The 20,095-nt window shown below is 36.5% G+C and overlaps 1 protein-coding gene across 1 annotated transcript in view; it reads left to right on the top strand.

Moving 5' to 3' along the window:
• Window positions 1-11,976, top strand: part of RMDN1 (regulator of microtubule dynamics 1) — a 32,962-nt gene extending 20,986 nt beyond the window's left edge. Inside the window, exons 5-10 of the mRNA XM_006880558.1 lie at window positions 2,815-2,904; window positions 5,423-5,478; window positions 6,406-6,493; window positions 10,446-10,476; window positions 11,360-11,493; window positions 11,932-11,976. Of these exons, the coding sequence (XP_006880620.1) occupies window positions 2,815-2,904; window positions 5,423-5,478; window positions 6,406-6,493; window positions 10,446-10,476; window positions 11,360-11,493; window positions 11,932-11,976 (444 nt within the window). The remainder of the gene's footprint in view (window positions 1-2,814; window positions 2,905-5,422; window positions 5,479-6,405; window positions 6,494-10,445; window positions 10,477-11,359; window positions 11,494-11,931) is intronic.
• The last annotated feature ends 8,119 nt before the right edge of the window (window positions 11,977-20,095 follow it).

Below are 20,095 nucleotides of genomic sequence, written 5' to 3'. Positions count from 1 at the left end.
TCATCTGGTCTTCGCTCATTAGTGTTCAAGGCCTCAAACCTGTTCCTGAGATGATTCTGAAATTCAGGTGGTATGAAATCAAAGTCATATTTTGGCTGCTGTGGATTTGGTCTCATTTTCCTCAGCTTCAGCTTGAACTTGCATATGAGTAATTGGTGGTCTGTTCCACAATCAGCCCCGGGCCTAGTTTTCACAGCTGATATTGAGCTTCTCCAGCAGTTCCTTCCACAGATGTAGTCGATCTGATTCCTATGCATACCATCAGGTGAAGTCCATGTGTATAACCTGTGTTTGTGTGTTTTATAAAATGTATTTGCAATGAGTAAGTCATTGATTTTACAAAATTCAATCAGATTAGACAAGTATATTATATAAAGAGGTATGTGTAAGTTATACTTTTTTTACGAACATATAAAGTTACACAATATTTTGGTGAAGGCTAGCTCTAAATAGAAGCTCTGTTAATGAAAATTCTTTTTATTATAATTACTAGAATTCCACAGAAATTAGTACAAATAAAAATTTTTAACCTCTAGTTGATTTTAACTCCTGATGACCAATTGTGTAACAGCATAGAACGGCTCCATAGAGTTTTCTTGCTATTCTTAAGAGAAGCAGATTGCCAGGCCTTTCTTTTGCTGTGCTGGTGGTTTGAACTGTCAACTTTTGCAAACCTTCAGACAAAAACATGGTTTGTGGTTACTATCATAGAAAACAACATCGAGGCTTTCTACTAACTTTTACAGTCTGAAATTGAACATGCATTAAGATGCATTTAAATAATTGGTGACTAGAATGCAAAAGTTGGGGGAAAAAGAAGGGCTGGTAATCGGAAAGTACAGACTTGGTGAAAGAAACTGATCATCAAATGATTTAATTCTGTACAGTGATTTACTCATTACAAATTCCTTTTTTTAAAAAAAATACATAAATGATGACGATATACATGAACCCTACCTGATGAACTGCACAAGAATCAGATTGACTCCATCTGTGGGGCAGAAAAAAAATCATTGGAGAAGGTCAGTGTCAGAAGTCAAAACCAGGCCAGGTGCTGACTGGAATAGACCATCAGTTACTCATTTGCTTGACAAACTGAAGCTGAAGAAGATTAAAACAAATCCATAACAACCAAAATAGGACCTTGTGTTGCTGTCGTCCACTAAACAGAACATGGGAATACTGCATGTTTTAAAATCAAGAAAGATGTCCAATGTATGCTTTCTCCATATCTGTACAATCCATGTGCTAAGCAATTTAAAAAAAAAAGGTCGACTTCATAAAGGAGAATATGCAGTCAGGGTTGGAGGAGGACTCATCAAGCCTGTGTTAATGCAGATGACATACTCATGCTTTCTGAAAGTGAAGAGGACTTGAAATGTCTGCTGCAAAAGATCAAAGACGATATAGCCTTCAATATAGGTTATATCTGAACATCAAGAAGATAAAAATCCTCACCACCGGACCATTAGCAACATGATAGATAGAGAAAAGATTGTTTTCAGCAGTTCCATCTTGCTTTGATCTACAACCAACACCCTTGGCAGTAGCAGTTAAGAAATCAAAATACATTACCTTGGGACAGTCTGCTGTTGAAGATTTTTTAAGATGTTAAGGGGCAAAGATGTCATTTTAAAGATCACAGTGCATCTGATTCAAGCCATGATCTTTTGAATTGCTTGTTCAACTGCTTCTGAAAGTTGAACAGTGCTTAAGGATGACAGAAAAAGAATCAATGCCTTTGAGTTGTGATTGATAGTAGTGAAGAGTACTGAATATGCCATGGACTGACAGAAAAATAAAGACTTATTTATTGTGGACAGTGTAGCCAGGGTGCTCTTGGAAACAGGGATGGTGAAGCTTTGTCTCAAATATTTTGGGCATGCTGGCTGATCTTGGAAAGGGACATCATTGTTGGAGAGGTGCAGTGTCAGCGAAAGAGAGGAAGACCATCAACAAGATGAATTGACACAATGACTATAACAATGGGCTCAAGTATATCAGACATGATGAGGTTGAACAGGATAGGACACCAATCAGATCTATTGATCGTAGGGTTCCTGTGAGTTCTAGTTGATTCCACAGCGTCTAACAACTGGATCTTACAGAACCCATTGGCATGGTACATTTTGATCTCAGGTAAAAGTTGGTTGATTGCTCAGGCATCATTAATCATCTCTTTTCATTGTTCTCTGCAAATATTTTTTATTATAAACATGTTTCATGCCTTAGCTTAACTTCAGCTGTGTTTATAGTTTCACAGACTACATAGACTTAAGCTCAAGTATCTTAGATTCATTTTGGCAGAGGAAGCTCAGATTGTTTTGTTGGGGTCTGTTTGTCCAGTTATGGATGTGGGGACTTGGTCGCCTTTGTGGCTGTTCTACCTATAACAGTGTAGTTGTTGGAGGAGGGCAGCTCCCAGTAGAGTAACAAGATGAGAAGATAAAAGAATAGATGACCATTTATAAATTTTACTACATTTATATTCAGACTATAAATATGACTTATTATTTCTATGCTCATTATACTATGTTTTGTTGGGTATAAAAATAAACGTTCTTACAGAATCTACCACTTTTGATCTTGTATTATATGTATTAATAAACATACTCTGTCCTTGTAACTAAAACGTAAATTCCTGGAGGAGCAAGTAAATGGATTTTTTGTATATACCTGTACATTTAATGGAGTTTTTATGCTCAATAACTTTCTATTGCATGAGAATGACTTGAGGAGTAAGTAGTTTTACCTTTTGTTGAATGGAATATTATGAAGACTGTTCTTACACTTTTTCCTCCACTCTATTTTTAGTGGTATGCAATCTGTATTAGTGATGTTGGAGATTATGAAGGCATCAAGGTTAAAATTGCAAATGCATATATCATCAAGGAACATTTTGAGGTACTGATAAATTATTAAAATCCATGTTTTAAAAGTTAATGCTATTCAGTGGGCATGAAAATCACAGGGAGGGATTGGGTAGGGTAGAGTTGTGTTATAGTTAATATAAAAAAGTGTGAATAAGTGGTTAAATGAAAAACCATTGTTCTTTGAAAGTTTTCATTTCAACTACAATAAAAAGTACTTTTTAAACTCAACAATTTTCTAATATATTTTTTTCTTATTTCTTTATGATAAACCACTTTCTGTTTCTCACAATTCTCTGTATCAGCTGAGTACAGTGGTGTTTCTGTTCTACTTGGTGTAAATGAGGCAATTTATAGGACTGCATTCAGTTGCGCCGTCAGCTGGGGCTGGAATGTCCAACATGGCTTTTTATCTAGAAGGATCTCTTTCCATTTCTCTTACTAGTCAAGCCCAGGCCTCTTTCTAGTCTAGTAGCTGGCTGTCAGGAGTTAAGTATTCCAAGAGAAAAGCTCCTTGTGCTAGCTTTCATTCTGTCAGCCACATTGGCCTAAACAAATTCATTTAGCTTATTTAAATTTCACATCTCATTATTAAGTTTTTATAGTCATAAGGTGATAATTGTCTATGGGTTACTTTGAAAGACTAATGGCAGGAAGGATTATAAAAGAAAGGTTATTTCAGAGTATATCATCTCAACCTATTTTATAAGAGAATTAAACTCTAATGTCCAAAGCATCCACTGTATGTGATAACTTTCTTACACAACAAGAATTGAAGAATTTGAAAAATTCTTCAATTGTAGAATTGAAAAAATAAATACTCATACAGTTTTTTTGTAGGGCTTATTTTCTATAAGAACTTCAGTTTGGAAAGGTTGCCCAGAGTATACATTATATTTAAGTACTTTACATTTTACTATAAATCATATCACTGTATTTAAGTATTTTCTATTTTACCATATTTTGTATTTAAGAAGTAAAGTTTAAGTCAGTGCTAATTCTTGTATTATTAAAGCAGGAGCTTGGTTATGCTGGGTATGACTTTATGCCATCTATTGCTTTTACTGGTACTTTGCTACCAACATTAATCGCTGTTGTGTGCAGTGAGGCGATGCTGACACACACCAGCCCTATCAGACAGTGTAGACCTGCCCCATAGGGTTTCTTGGGCTGGATCTTTATGGATGCACATTGCCCCACCTTTGTCCTGCACAGCAGTGATGAGTTTAAACTGCTGACCTTTTAGTTAGTACTAAAGCATTTAACCATTTTGCCACCAGGGCTAGTAATAAATTGAGTGAGTGATACTTTCAAAAAAATAAAAGAATGATCTTGGCAGATGTTATGTGCCAACCACAGTGCTTAAACACCTCTTGCTATTTGCGCACTTAATTTTATCACCATCAATAAAGTAGGTGTACTGTTTTCTCTAATCTATAAAAAGCAAACTCAGATTTTTTTTTCCAAACTCAGATTCAATGAGAATATAGAGTATATCAAGATAAACAAGTTAGAAGAATCGAGCTGTAATTAAACCCTGGAAGTCAGAGTTTAGAGACCATACTCTTACCATTATAAATACTTTAAAAGTCTGTATTTGTTTTACCTTATTTTTCAAACAGAGACAGAAAATGTGGATTTACATAAAATTATATTCTGGAAAGCCTTAATTTTAATTTTTCAAAAGTGTTTGAATTTTTATGAGATTAGCCTTAACTGGTTAGCTTTTTTAGTGCTTCATGGTGAATAAAAGGCAAGTACTTTCTTTAAGTCTTTAATGTTTAAAGTGTAAAAAAAAAATCTTTGAATTTTGTAGTTTATACTTCATATAGAAGTTCATATGGAACTTCTCCAGAGTAAATAGAAATTCTGGAGATTTGTTTCTATATATTTATCATTATATAAAATTCTGTAACTATTCTGTGAATAAAAACAGAGCTTTGGTGGCTTAGTAGTAAGGAGTTGCGCTGCCAACCTAATGGTTCGAATTCACCAGTGGGCCTGTTGGTGAAAAGGTGGGCAATTTTCTCTTGTACAATTAACTGCCTCTGAAAACCCACAGGAACATCAACTATGAGTTGATTTAAACTGAATAGCAGTCAACAACAACATGAACAAATAATGGGTTTTTTTCCCCCCTTTTATAAACACAGATGGGAAAGTTAAAACAATTTCTAAAGTGTGCTTTTTGTTCTTAGGACAGAATGCTTACAATTCAGTATTTATTTAACTTGACTACAAAGGACTTTCTTGTGTATTTTTCTAGAAGAAAGTAACATTGAGAGCTAGAAATTATTACTTTTCAAAGCCATTTTCATTTACTCCTTTTCAACCTTAATTGTAATAGTGATCTTAGTAAACATTATTAGTGACAGTGAAAGGAAGTTAATTTAAAAATTTCAAAGAAAGTCAGTGTTCATTATGATTGAAGAATTGAAATGCAAAGTTGTATTTTTTCCCTTTTATTAAATCATAACTTCTTCAGCAAACATAGTAAAACACTTGATATTCAGAAAACATATATGATCAGTTTTCTCTCTTTTTTTTTTTAGAAAGCAATTGAACTGAATCCTAAAGATGCTACTTCAATTCACCTAATGGGTGTTTGGTAAGAAAAGGTTTTTAAATATTTCACTGATCTTTAGTGCAATATTTTGTTGTATTAATAAATACAATTTTAAAACTATGTAAATTATTTTAAAACATGGAATTTGTAATCTTATTAAATATTATTATTAAGATAATTTAGAAACATGTTTGAAAGGGTAGAGGCACAGTGCAAGAGAGGAAGATCCAGGAAGAGATATATTGACACAGAAACTGAGATAATGGGGGAAGGTGTTTTGAAGACAGTGAGGCTGGCTCAGGACAGGGCAGGGTTCAGAGCTATTGTACCTAGGGTCACTATGAGTCGCAGTCAATGCGATGGTACAATAACAACAAAACAACAAGGCGGACTTCAAAAGTGTTATAACTTTTTGTTATATCTTTTCCTTTATTGGGAAAAACCATTCTTGACCTTGTTTATCAAGCCACATGAAATTACATTCATCTAAATGTCATAATAGTAGTCCTTTAGAGGGTCTTTATACTTTGATGTGTGCTAGTGCTAGTGTGGTCTGACTAAATTCCAAGTAACAATATAATTTCACCTTCTTTCACATTCCATTTTTATGTAACCTTATGTCCAACGAAGGTCGTTCTTTTCCTGATGTGGGGTACATCAGTGTGTTAAATGTTTGCTGGATTAGGATACAAGCTGACCACCTTCTTTTGTGTGGGCTGCAAAGCTAAATATTTTAAGAGTGTTAACAGTCCTTTATTAAACTCTTGAAGAGAAGGAAATACCTTCCTTCCCAAGCCTACAGACAATTTAGTAAACACTGGGAATAATGATAATTGAATCATAGTTATTAAGTCAGGTTCTAGTGTTCAAATTCCTTTTATACTGTATTTGAAGATGCCACATGTTTTTGTGGTTTTTTAAAAGAGTAAACAATTTGCAATCTAAAAATGTTATTTTATTTTTCTAAAGGTGTTATACATTTGCTGAGATGCCTTGGTATCAAAGAAGAATTGCTAAAATGTTGTTTGCAACTCCTCCTAGTTCCACGTATGAGGAGGTAATGCAATGCTCTTGTTGGTTTGTACCATTTTCTTAAGTATAGCACCATTCTGTATATGGTGTCACACATCTAGAGTCTGATAAAGTTAGGGTTTTGAGCAAACTTTTGATGCTTCTATTCAACTGTCTGATCCGAGAGGTTTAGTATTTTGCTTACTATCCATAACTGATGAGTGGCCTTGTCTTTTGTTTTTACTTTAGATAAATGACTGATATTCCTGGTATCTTGCCAGCAGAAGTAGGTCATTGCTGGCATTTAATTTTCTATTTAAAATCTATATCATATGAAAGTAAAAAAGGAGAATAAGAAATACAGCAGCAATTACTTAGCATGCACTAGTTAACATTCTACACATTTCTTATCTGAAAAAATGAAGCATGTGATGACATTGATAAAGAAACATCACATAGTTCTTTCTGTAAAAATTAAGTATGAGGGGAGCTCTGGTGGCCTAGTGGCAAGAAGCTGCACTGCAATCCCAGGGATATGTGGTTCGAATCCACCAGATGCTCTGCCAGAGAAGGGGGGGGCCCATCTCCTCCTGTACCAGTCAGATCCAATTTGACGGTACACGCACACAGAAAATAATAAAATAATAAAAAAAAATTAAGTATGAAAGGCTCATCTTCTCTCGTATTTTTTGGGCCTCCTGCTTATCCTGAGTAGCATAGTTCTGTCTGGTCTGCTTTACTGAAAGATTGGCAGTTTGTACCCACCAGCCACTCTGTGGGGAAAAGATGGGCAGTCTCCTCCCATAAAGATTTACAGCCTAAGAAGCCTGATGGAGATACACCAATGTGATTCAGAATCCACTTGATAGTAGTGGGTTTGCTTTTCACATTAAAATATAATTTGAAAAGCACTTTTGGGTAAACACTTGGAAATTATCTGTATTTTTTCCCATGTCCAATAAAGGTGATCCAACAGAATATGGAACTTAAGCAAAATATTGCTGAAGATGATTCAAAACCAGCAGGACCAGTATACTGACAGGGAACTGCCAGAAGTTCAAGCTGGGTTTAGATGAGGCTAAGGCACCAGGGATATCTTTGTTGATGTCAGATGAATCTTGACTGAAAACAGAGAATACAAGAAGAATGCCTTTATGTAATGCCAATGTATTTGTGTGGATCATAACAAATTATGGCTAACAGTGCAAAGAGTGGAAATCCCAGAACACTTATTATGTTTATAGAAAATCTATACCTAGGATAACAAGGGAATATGGCATGGTTTAGATCAAGAAAGGTACGTGTCATACTTGTATCCTTTCTCCATACTTATTCATTCTCTACACTGAGCAAATCATTCAAGAAGCTGGATTCTGCAGAGTGTGGGATCAGGATCAGACAAAGACTCATCAACAACCTGTGTTATCCAAATGACACAACCTTGCTTGCTGAAAGTGAGGACTTCAAACACTTAACTGCAGAGGATAAAAGACTAGTCTTCAATATATATTGCATCTCAAAATCAAGAAGACACACAAAAAAAACTCACCACTGGACTGATAAGTAATATGATGATAGATGGAGAAAAGATTCATGTCAACGATTCCATCTTTCTTGGATCCACATTCAACACCCTTGGTACCAACAGCCAGGAGATCAAGGGATGTATTGCATTAAGTCTGCTGTCATTGACATCTTCAAATTACTGAGGAGCATTGATGTCGTTTTGTAGACAAGTTGTGCATCTGAAAGCTGGACAACGAGTAAGGATGACAGAAAAATTAATACCTTTGAGCTGTGGTGTTGAAGAGGACTACTAAATATCTCATAGACTGTAAAAAGAAAAACCCAAATAGATGATGTCTTAGAGAAAGTGCAGCCAGAGTGCTCAATGAAGGCAATGATGACAGAGCTTCATCTCACATGCTTGGGACATGTTGCTGGGAGAAGCTCTTCCTTGGAGAGGAACATCGTGCTTGGAAAGGTAGAGGGTTAGTGAAAGAGAAGAAGACTGTTTATGAGATCGATTGACAGAGTGACTGCAGCAAAGGCTCAAGTATGTCAGAGATAACGAGGATGGTATAGGATAGGACAGGGTTCAGATCTGTTGTTCATAGGGTTGCTGATTATCGTACTCAACTTGGCACCTAACAACATCACAAAGATTTGCAGAGTAAGGAAATTGGCAAATAGAATAGCTGTATCATAAGGAGGAACTACTTTTTCCTAGAATGCTATAATATAAGCACTTGGGGGAGCTCTGGTGACCTAATGGAATTGCGATACTAGCCCAAAGGCACATGGTTTGAATCCCCCAGCGGCTCTGCATGAGAAAGATGAGCAGTCTCCACCTGTATGTTTTACACCCTCTAATCCCTTAGGTGGAGCATCAGCTATGAGTTGGTTCTGACCAGATAGCACATAACAACAACTTTAGGAACTACAGACTTGAAGGTTGGAGCTTCCAATGTCCTCATCAGAGTAAGACCTGGCAGTTTGCCTCCATAATGATTATAGCCAAGAGGATTTTATGGAGCAGTTCTCATCATCACATAAAATTGCTATAAATCAGAATCAATTTGACAAAGCTCATTAGCCATCAAGGTATACAAATTGTCAAAGAATATTCATTTGTATATGTAAGAACACAGTTGGGAAATGTTCTTTATTAAAAGTGCATTTAAGAAAAAGCATAGACAGCTTACAGTGCTGTAACAAACTTTTGTGTCATTGGAAAATTCCTTATAAAGACAATAGTTTAAGTAGGACAAAAAGAATTAGCAAATTATAGATTCATAATAAAAGGGTTTTGGGTAGGGAGTTCAATAATAAAGGTGTTTATACATTTAAATATTATAACTTTGAGTAAATTTATCTTTTGGGTTTTTAAAATTTTTTTATTATTATTATTTTTGCGTGTATACTGTCAGATTGGATCTTTTTTGGTACAGGAGGAGACTGTCTCTCTGTCTCCAGCAGAGCATCTGGTGGATTCGAACTGCACACCTCAGGGATTGCAGTGCAGCTTCTTGCCACTAGGCCTCCAGAGCTTGTCTTTTATTTTTTTTATGATGATTGAGGCAGACTGCTGCTTTCCTGACCTTAATTGAGTCTTTTCTTAGTAGATGGTAGGTTGTTGTAACTATATAGTGATGCAGAGTACGACAATGTTTTGAGAAGGACCTGTATATTTTTGCTTCCTTCGTGGTCTGCAGCCTGGAGGGCCAAGGGCCAGACAGCAGTGTTTCCCCTTAAGTACCTGAATACAGAGCAGGGAATTCTGTTCCTTTCTAGAAACTGCGACTTACGCTTGAGCATAAGGGATCCCATATGGTGTAGCTAAACAGCAGTGTTTCCTCCAAAGTACCTACGATATTGGTGCTCCTGGCACTGGACAGAAGGGGAAGCTGCTGGGTGTTGAAGCAGCATCGCCTCAACTTGGCAAGCAGTGATTCTGTCATTGGCCAGGTTGTGAGTGCGCCTAGGTTGAGCCACAGCCTCTAGCAGCCACTGGGGAAGCAGGAGCTGGAAGATGCTCCCAGGTCTGCCATGCCACACAGATGTTGGCGTTTTGCAGCAGAGCAATGTTCAAGTGCCAGAAGAGCCGCATCCTGCCACATTTATATGTTTAATGATAGATATTTGTTATAAAGGACTTTATAAAATTCACTGGCATAGCTTATTTATCTGAATAAATTTACTTCTTTTTATGTCTAATTTTTGCTAGTTGTCATTAATGTTAGGATTTAAGAATAGTCACCAATAGCTGTATATACTACATGATAATGTTTTTTCCTCTACACAAGTATTCTAGCAGAATTGGTCGACGTAATAATTACTCATTTTAACTGTGCTGACTTTACTGAAATGTTAACTATTATTTAAGGTGATGTATTTATTAACTTATGTAAAGATAGATGTCTTAGAAGATGCTTTTACTATTCTAGATTTTAAGTATGTTCTAATCTGTTTGATTATGTTTGGACTGTTTTTAACAGGCCTTAAGCTACTTTCAAAGGGCAGAAAAAGGTAAAGTATTTTTTTATATTATATATTAATATAGTTAAGTGAATACAGAAATATAGAATAGACTTGAAAGAAAAAAGATATTTACTCTGATATATTTATTAAAGTCTTGTGTATTAGTTATTGTTGGATAGTTTTTCATTTTTATCCAGTGGCAATCACCTGGACAAGATAGAGGCTTCAGAGCTACAGTTCTGGAGTGGTCTTCTATGTATTTCAGCTTTGTTCAGTGGTTCAAACTGACCCTTGCTAGAGGAACAATGTTGCAGTCTGCTTTAATGAAGATTACAGCCTTGAACCCTATGCAGCAGGCCTCTTCTGTCCTAGGGAGGTGCTATGACTTCAAATCTGCTTCATAGCAGTGGGTTGTTTTGAGATGAGATTTAGGCAGTTTAATTCAAAATTATTAAGAAAACAACCTCACTACCACCAGAAAGTTGATTCCTAGCTTGACCAAATGCATAAGAGAGTTGGCCATGCTTTTACTCATTCCTTAAACAAGTATATATTAAGTGCATGTACTATTAAGGGAAGAAAAAAGATGAAAAGAGAAAATCACGATACATAAACAGCTTGCATTCTCTTAGGAATCTCAGTTTCTGATTGGTAAAATAGAGATAATATGTACTTTATAAAATTCCTATTAAAAGTAGAAATACTTACATTACAGTGCCTAGTACATAACAGGCATTTAATAAATGATAATTATTCTTTAATTAATATCTGTATGCAATACGAATAGTTGAATATAAAAAAAATTACAGTAGCCTAATCACTTGTTGACATGAATTTGAATTTTAATATTTGAATTCAGGCTTCAAAATTAAACCAGTGTGAGAGAGATATATTTTTTTATTTTTTATTTTTTTATTTTTGGTTCATACAGTGGATCCAAACTTCTACAGCAAAAACTTGCTACTTTTAGGGAAGACATATTTGAAGCTACAGAACAAAAAGCTTGCTGCTTTCTGGCTGATGAAAGCCAAGGACTATCCAGCACACACAGAGGAAGATAAACAGGTACAAGATCTTCACTAAGGGAAGGCACTGAGGTTTCCACTGAGGCACTGTTGTACAAAAGTGAATTAAGAATGCCTTTAAAAACATGATCATCTACATATATGAGGAGGAAATAGCACTCACTTAAAATATATTGATTGACATTTGTAATAATTTCTGTATAGGGAGTGTTTAGTAACTATTACCAAAGAAATGTTATGAATTACTTGCTGCAATACAGAATAATTATGTATGATAAACTATGTAAGGTTTAGCAAACATAGAGGGCAAAGGATATGTTTTGATATGGAAGGGTTCTCCGAAACTCTTATTTGGTCACTCTCAGATTTTAATTTTAGAATGTTCTAACCCAGAAGCTCTTAGAAACTATATTCCACTTTATGAAATTGTTCAAAATATTTCACTACCTATTTATAATTGATATTTTTTCCATTTTAGATACAGAATGAAGCTACTCAATTGCTTTCAAATCTCAAGAATTGAGAACAGTTCAGAGAAGCTAACACTTGAATATCTAATAAACACCGCCTTTTCATAAACTTATAAATACATTTACTATAAGTGGTCTGTGGCTGCTTTTTCACTTTCCTTTTAAATTTTTTTATGTTGTGAAGATTTAATAAATTATTCTACAATATTCTAGGTTTCTTAACAAATAATAAAAGAAACCATCGCTGCATGAGCAGAAGAATGATAATCTCCATAGTACAGAGGCCGATTGTTCTGCGTCTGGGAGACACCAGCGTTATAAAGTATGAAACTTATAAGGAAGATTTATCACAGGATGGGAGGTCAATAAAAGATGACTGTGGAAGAGGAAGGTGCACTCAAGTAGGATTGATTCAAAGTTGAGATCTTGGAGAGAGAGAATAGTGAAAGTCGAGTTAAAATGTTCTTGGTACAAAATAGTTAAAAGATGTGTCTTGGAACCAACATTTATAAGAAGTCAGGTCATGAGAAGGTAAGAAAATGGAAGTTGGATGTGTTTTGTTTTTTTTAAGATCTGGAATATTCAGTATTCTTGCAGTAGATGGAAAGAAAACAGATTCATCCTCGAGAGGGTTAAACCGGGCTGCTCCTTGGAGGCAAGGATTCTGAGGCTTTGTCTGACATACTTTGGAAATGTTGTAAAGATAGACTGGTCCTTGGAGAGGGACATCATGCTTGGGAGGATGGAGAGCAGGCGCAGGAGGGGAAGGCTCTCTGGGAGGTGGATTGATTCGGAGACTGGGGCAATCAGGATGAGTGTGTTGGAGACAGCGAGATCGGCACAGGGCAGAGCAGAGTTTAGGGCTGTTGTACATAGGGTCACTATGAGTCACAAGTGACTTGACGGCACGTAACAACAACAACAGATGGAAAGAACTCCAAATTCAGTATTTTAAATGGAAATGAAAATATTTTAAACAGATGGGGAGTGCTTTGAGTGTGTACTTAGTTAAGGATAGTATATTTTAAGCTTTTTAAGGAGAGTGTGTCTACTCACTGCCTTTTTTAATTCAACATATTTGAAACAGTAGTACAAAACTTACCTGACTATTCTGCACGCTAATGATGTATACTTGACTTGGCAATAACAGTATGTTGGTTAAGATGATACGTCAGCCTGGCTAGGCCATGATGCTCAGTGATTGGGCAGTTATGTAATGTCATCCACCATTTTCATATCAACTTTGCCTTTAACACTGGAACCATGTCAGGGAGTGAGGAGGAAAAATAGAACAATGCCTTTCTGATCACCATGTATCCACATCTGGAGTCTCCTCAGAAGGATTTGTGTGTTGTGATGTTACAAACAAATTATATGGGTTTTTGGTGTTGGTTTCTACAATGCATTCAAATTTTGTAAATAAACTAGTATAATAAAAAAAAAGAAAAATAAGAGAGCAGAATCTTTAGACCTAGCACTCGATTGAACAATTTTTAATCTTTTGTTCAATTCATCTATATGTGTGTAAATATTCATATGTATACACACACACACACACACACACACACACACACATAAAGTGTAGGGCACTTTGGTGGCATAATCCATATTTGGCTAATCCAGAATCATCTCCAGTAGGTCAAATCTACCAGTGGCTCCAAGGGAGAAAGATGAGCAGTCTCTTTCCATTGTGATTTTATTGATTAGATGCCATGCTCTGAAGAAGAGTAGAAAAGTATATGAGGTTAAGTCTCTCAATCACTGCTTCTAAGGAACACCCTGGTTGCCCTTTTTCTTAGATTGATTTGCCCATTTGACAGTCAGTGGTGTTTTCAATACTCTTTGCCACCACAGTTTAAAGGAAGGTCTTACTAATTATCCAACTTTCACATGCAGATGAAGTAACTGAAAATGCCAAGGTTGGGTCATACCACCTTAACACTTTTAACAGCAAGACTTTTCCCATGTAACACGTTTTGATTTTTTGATTGCTATTACCATGGATGTTTGATTATGGATCCATGTAAAATGAAATTACTGACTTCAATCCTTTGGCCATCTATCATGATACTGCCTATTGTGAGGATTTTTGGTTTCTTACTTGTTGAGATTACAATTTTATGTGTAACCCATACTTATGACAGCTTCAGAAAACTGATGGATTATTATGAGTTGGACCAACTTGATGACTGTGTGTGTGTGTGTGTGTGTGTGTGTGATGTGTGTATGCATATATTTCTGAACCTATGAAATTTCACCCTAAATATTTCAGGATGCATATTCTCAGCATAAGGAAATCCTAAACACACACATATCTAATCATAGCTTAAGAAACCTAACAGTTCTAAAAAAAAAAAAAGAAAGAAACCTAACAGTTCTCTTTTATCATCTAACATCTAGTCTAATATCTTAAACAGAATCCGAAGAGTGTACATTGCATTTTATTGAGTTAATTCACAGAAGACTAGCCCATTTACTTTGTAGATTCTGTCATTATTTTTTCCCCTTAGATGTCATTCTTGATTTGCCTAATTGATAGCAATTTGAGTACTACTGCAATAGTTTTAAATTATTAATTTCACTTTACTTCTTTTCAGAACTACCAATTATATATATATGTTGGATTTTGTCTTCTATATTTATTAGTCTGTCTTTAAATGTCTTTATTGCAGTTTCATCATTTTAGCTTATATGTTCCTTGTGTATCTTTTGCACTTTTGGTTGTCTATTCTTCCTTAGACTCTTGGCCTTTATTTCTCAGATGTTTTATTTTAACCTAATAGCCATTTCACATCTTCATTTTATTACATATTTTTATTTTTTAAAAATCTGCAGTTACTTATATTTAATTCATATTGGGGGTGGTGTGTGCTATGGAGTTGGAACCAAATGAGAACTGACCCACACACAGATTTTCAGAAGCAATCACATGAGAAGAGATTGTCCTTCTTTCTCCTGCAGAACTGGTGGATTTGAGTCGTACACCTTTGCATTGGCAGCACATTTCCTTAACCATTAAGCCACCAGAGCTCCCTTAGTTCAGATTAGCATGCTGTATTTTTTTATTTGTGTGCTCTTGTATTTTGTGTGTACATGTATTTATTTGCACAGGAAATTTTCTTCTTAGACTGACTGGGTATTCTTTCCACTAACAAGTAACCATATAGGAATATAGGAGTAGGTGGAAGGTTTGCTTTAAAACCATCTTAACAGTTTCCATGTGAAATGAGGTGTCCTTCAATAACAGCCTTTTATGTATGGGAACATCTCTTTCCTCCTGTTAACTTTGTAGACTTAAGTTTTATAAAACTTTTGAAATTATAAATTCATAGGACATTACAAAAATAGAGACAGTATGCGTTTTCTCCAGTTCTCCCAATTATTAAAATCTAGCACTGGTCTGTCCATTTGCCGTACAGAGGTAACTCGTGGTTGCTGTGATGCTAAACACTGAGACACTGATGTGTCAAATGTGATAATGGTTACCCATGGTGGACAGTGTTTGGTGGAGCTTCCCGATTAAAACAAGTTTGGAAGAAGTGGCATCCACTTCCGAAATGGCTTGCCTCCAGAAACTCTATGAACAGGGCTTAGGCCATTTGTTGATAGGGTCGCTTTGAGTTGTCTAGGACTCGACAGCACCTAACAACAGCAGTTACAGTACAGCATCAAGCAGGAAATGGGTATTGGTATAGTTCAGTCCTTTTTCAGATTTTACCATTTACCTATAGTCAATTTGTGTGTAGTTCTATGCAGTTTTATGTGAAGAGTTAAGTTACTGAACTGTCCATCCTCTGTGCTACTCCTTTACACTTGTCCCATTTTTTCCCTATCCTGGCAATCCATTTTTTTTTTTTTTATCATCTGTAATTTTGAATGTTCTAAATGGAATCAAAGTGTGGTGGTTTGTTGTGGTTTTTTGTTTTTTTAAGTGGTTTTTGAGGTTGGCATTTTTCACTCTACAATTCCTTTGAGATCTAGCTTAGTTCTATCGAGTTCATTCCTTTTTAGTGCAGGCTCTGGTGGCCTAGTGGTAAGGAGCTGTGCTGCCAACTCAAAGACATGCTTGTTCAAAGCCACCAACTGCTCGGTAGGAGAAAGGTGGACAATCTCCCATGTGATTAAAACTACCTCTGAAAACCTGCTGGATGGTAAGCTCTAAGGTTTTGACTTGATAATCAACAGTATTAACACAAGGAGCTTTCGTAGGTGGCACAGTCCATAGAAAGTTGAGCTGCCAATCCAAAGGCAAAGCTTCTCTGATAGATTGAATCTATCAGCTGCTCTGAGTAAGGAAAGATGGGCAATCTCACCTTTCATTTACACCTTCTATTGCAGCATTCTTCTAGGTGGTATGGCACTGGTCTGTATTGCTGTACAGAGGTAACTTGTGGTTGCTGTGATGCTAAACACTGTGACATTGATGTATCAAATGTGAGAATGGTTACCCACAGTGGACAGTGTTTGGTGGAGCTGCTGGATTAAAATAAGCCTGGAAGCAGGAATGGCATCCACTTCTGAAATGGCTTGCCTCCGGAAACTCTACGAACAGTTTTTCGTTCATAGGGTCGCTATGAGCCGTCTACAACTCGATGGCACTTAGCAACAACTGAAGCATCAACTGTGCATCAGTTCTATGGCAATGGTTTGGATTTTTTTTGGTTAAGTATTTCATTGTTAGCAGTTTCTTTAACCATCATGGAAGTTTCACGTTTTTCCTATTAGTATTAAAGCTACCATGAAATGGACCTATTTTCATTTCTCTGGGAGTTGCCCAGGAGTGTGATTGCTGGGTCCCTTGTAAGGCTCCTCTTCATGATCTTCCCCTTTACTCACCAATAGATGCTCTTTCAAGATACGGTGCTGTCCCCAGTTACCGTGATTCTGTGTGCTCAAGTCCTTTCAGTATCTCTGACTCACCAGGTCTCACACTTTCCCTTCATCAGGGCTGTGGCCTATTCCTGGAACCCTGGATCCTCACATTTTCTGTGCAATCCCCACCTAGCTATTTTATGTGAGCTGCTATGCTAGCTGGTGATCTTTATTTCCTTGTGTAGTCACAAGTTTATAGTCCTTTCTTTTAAGCCTCTTAACACAGGCAGAGGCTCTCAAAGATTTTACCTATCCTACCAGATAAATGTATTTGAAGATGTGAGAAAAAATGCGCATTTATTAATGGGCTGTATCTTAGGAGATTCTAAAAGCTCTGGATGGCATAGTCTTTCACCTAGGCTAATGTTAGGTTGTAGACTAACTGAACTTAGTAATTTTCCTATCACTTTATAAAGTGGACATCACTTAAAAAACCACCAACTTCATGGAATTGTGAAGATGGGAAGAGTGTAATGGGCAAAAGCATTTGCGTGGTTCATAAGAAATTGCGGCTAATGTCAAGAAGAATGGCAATCCCAGAACAATTATGCTTATGCAAAACCTATACCAAGACCAGTGGGGTATTGTGTGAACAAAGCAAGAGAACACTTCATGACTTAAAATCAGAAATGATGTGAATCAGGGTCTCCTTTATACCTACTGACTCATAGGAGAAAAATGTGGGATTAGCATCAGAGATGAATTTTCAACAACCTGCAAATGACCCAACTTTGCTTGCTTAAAGTGAGAATGTGAAGCACTTGCTGCAAAGGATCAAGAATGCAGCCTCCAATATGCAGTGCATCTCAACAAGTAAAACATCCTCACTACTGGACCAATATGCAACATCATGATAGATGGAGAGATTGAAATTGTCAATGATTTCATCTTAGGTGGATCTACAAGCAGTCAGGAGATCAGGAGATGTACTGCACTGGGTAAATCTGTCAGGGACCCCATATTACTGAGAAGCAGTGATGCCAGCTTGAATACTATGGTGGGTTTGGTTCAGACTATCATCTTTTCCATCACTATGCTTCTAACAACTGGACAATGAATAAGTACAACAGGAGAATTGAGGCTTTTAAGTTGTTGTTGAAGAGTACTAAATATCTCATGGACTCTATAAGAACAGATCTATCTTGGAGAAAGTACAGCCAAATGCCACTTAGAGGCAAAGATGACAAAGCTTCATCTGACATACTCTGGACATGTTTAGACAAGGAGAGGCCATTCCTTGGAGAAGGACACCATACTTGGAAATGTGGAGTGTCAGCAAGAGAGAGGAAGACCTTCAACCAGACGGACTGTCACAGTGACCACAACAATGGGCTCAGAAATGATGAGGCGGCACAGGATAGGGTTGCTCTCCTGTAATGTTGACTGTACAGTATTTTAGACTGGATATTATTGAAAAGAAAAAGCAGGAGGGCATGTTTTGGTGTGTTTTGGCCTAGGATACAAAGGCTTTGGAGTGAATGAGTCTCCTGTTCTAACCAATTCCACTGCCTTCTGTGTGCAAGGAACCATGTTTGCTGACCAAGAGTAAACAGTAGGTACAAAGAAGCTTTAGAAAGGCAAGGACTGCTGATAACTTATTGTCTTGGTGGTTCTACTGAGGGGCAGACACAAATCCTTCAGTGACCTTAATTATCACTTCTTGGAGCCAGCAGGGTGGCGTCACACCAGACTTGCTTTCAAGCAAGCTTTACAGTGATCTTCTGCAAAAGGGTCCTTATAAAGGCACGTGGCTAAGAGTTTCTGAATGTGGAGAAGGCTCAAGCGAGAACCTCCCATCACATGGAGATTTTTTTTCTGTCCATTATACAGTTTATCAGCCTAAGATAATTTTTAACAGAAGCAAAGTTGCCTGACAGTATAGCTGACAGGTAACATTTTTATCTAATTTTTTTGGTGAGAAGAATTTGGCTGTAATCTTGACATCAGTGTACGTAAAGATTCCTCTACTTTTATCTTTTACTGTCAAGAATACTAAAGAAAAACCTCATCTCTTTCCCTAAAGGACAGATAACTGGTCTTGATGAGGTTGCTTTGTGGTATTGAACCATCCACTGGGTTTTTACTGGTTGGGTAGGAGTTAAAAGTACTAAGATGAAATAATACGTACTCACTTGAGCCTCCCTCCCCTGCCTATTTTGTCATGAATGGACTGTGTTCGGGCACTGTGAGCCTTGCATTTCAGATTTCTTTGTGGTTAGCCAGCACAAAGAATGGGAAGGGAAGGGAGCAAGTGATACAGTTCTCTGGTTTCCCAGACTGCCAAAGAGTAAAAATAAAAAATGGCTCTTTCTGCAGATCTGCAATTGCATATAACAGGTAGAAGGGTCTTAATGGGTTTTATAAGATAGACTGCTCCAGAGAGCTGGTTTCATCTCTATATGGTTAAAATGCTGGCTGCTAATAAAAAAGGTCAATAGTTCAAATGCATCAGCTGAAGAAAGAGATGGCAATCTGCATCTGTAAATATTCTGAGCTTGGACACCTTCTGGTGCAGTTCTATTTTGCCCTATGGGGTTGGTAGCAGACGTACCTGTTTCAGATGTATGTTCTTACCTGGGGATAGAGGGAAGATGATTGGTATCCTGAATTCTGTCTGAAGCCTCTTTACCTTGTCTTCAAACTGCTGACTATACTCTTACATACCTCTACTGAAGGATACACTTAGAATGAAATTCATAGAGCAATAGTACCTCTGTGTCTAAGGAATTTTCCTATTGTGTGAAGACTGGTCACCCTCAATCACTCAACCTGGTACATCAATGGGATTTTTTAAAATGCAATTAAAGATTGATAATAACCAAATAGTATTCAGAATTTGGAAAGGATTCTATTCAATCAAATGGATCACTGCTTTTATTTCATCTTTGCTGTGAATTTTTAATAAAATGACATTCTAGTATGTAGAAAAATAAAATTTTGGCAAAACAAAAACTTGTTTAGGGAAATTAAATGTATACTAATATTTTCCATATGTGCTTAGCAGTGAAATATGTAACACACTTACATTCTAAGAAGTCAGTTCCATAGTTATAAAAAAATTGTAAGTTAATTTAATGAAATTTACAGTGCATATTGAAAGCATGATACAAATGGAAATGTAAATTTTCATATTAATAAGGAAGCCCAGTTTGCTAAAAGTAGCATTAATATCATTCACATCAGGTTTTGTTATACATATTTGTAGTTTAGCAAATGCCCTTAATGATGAACAATTAAAAAGTATTATTTTTTTTTAAATTTAGAACAAAAATAATCTGGCCTATGTAAAAATGGGGGAGG

Source organism: Elephantulus edwardii, unplaced genomic scaffold (assembly GCF_000299155.1).
Source record: "Elephantulus edwardii isolate Elephantulus edwardi_28Jun2011 unplaced genomic scaffold, EleEdw1.0 scaffold00008, whole genome shotgun sequence".
Taxonomy (NCBI): domain Eukaryota; kingdom Metazoa; phylum Chordata; class Mammalia; order Macroscelidea; family Macroscelididae; genus Elephantulus; species Elephantulus edwardii.
This window is presented reverse-complemented; position numbering and strand designations above follow the sequence as displayed.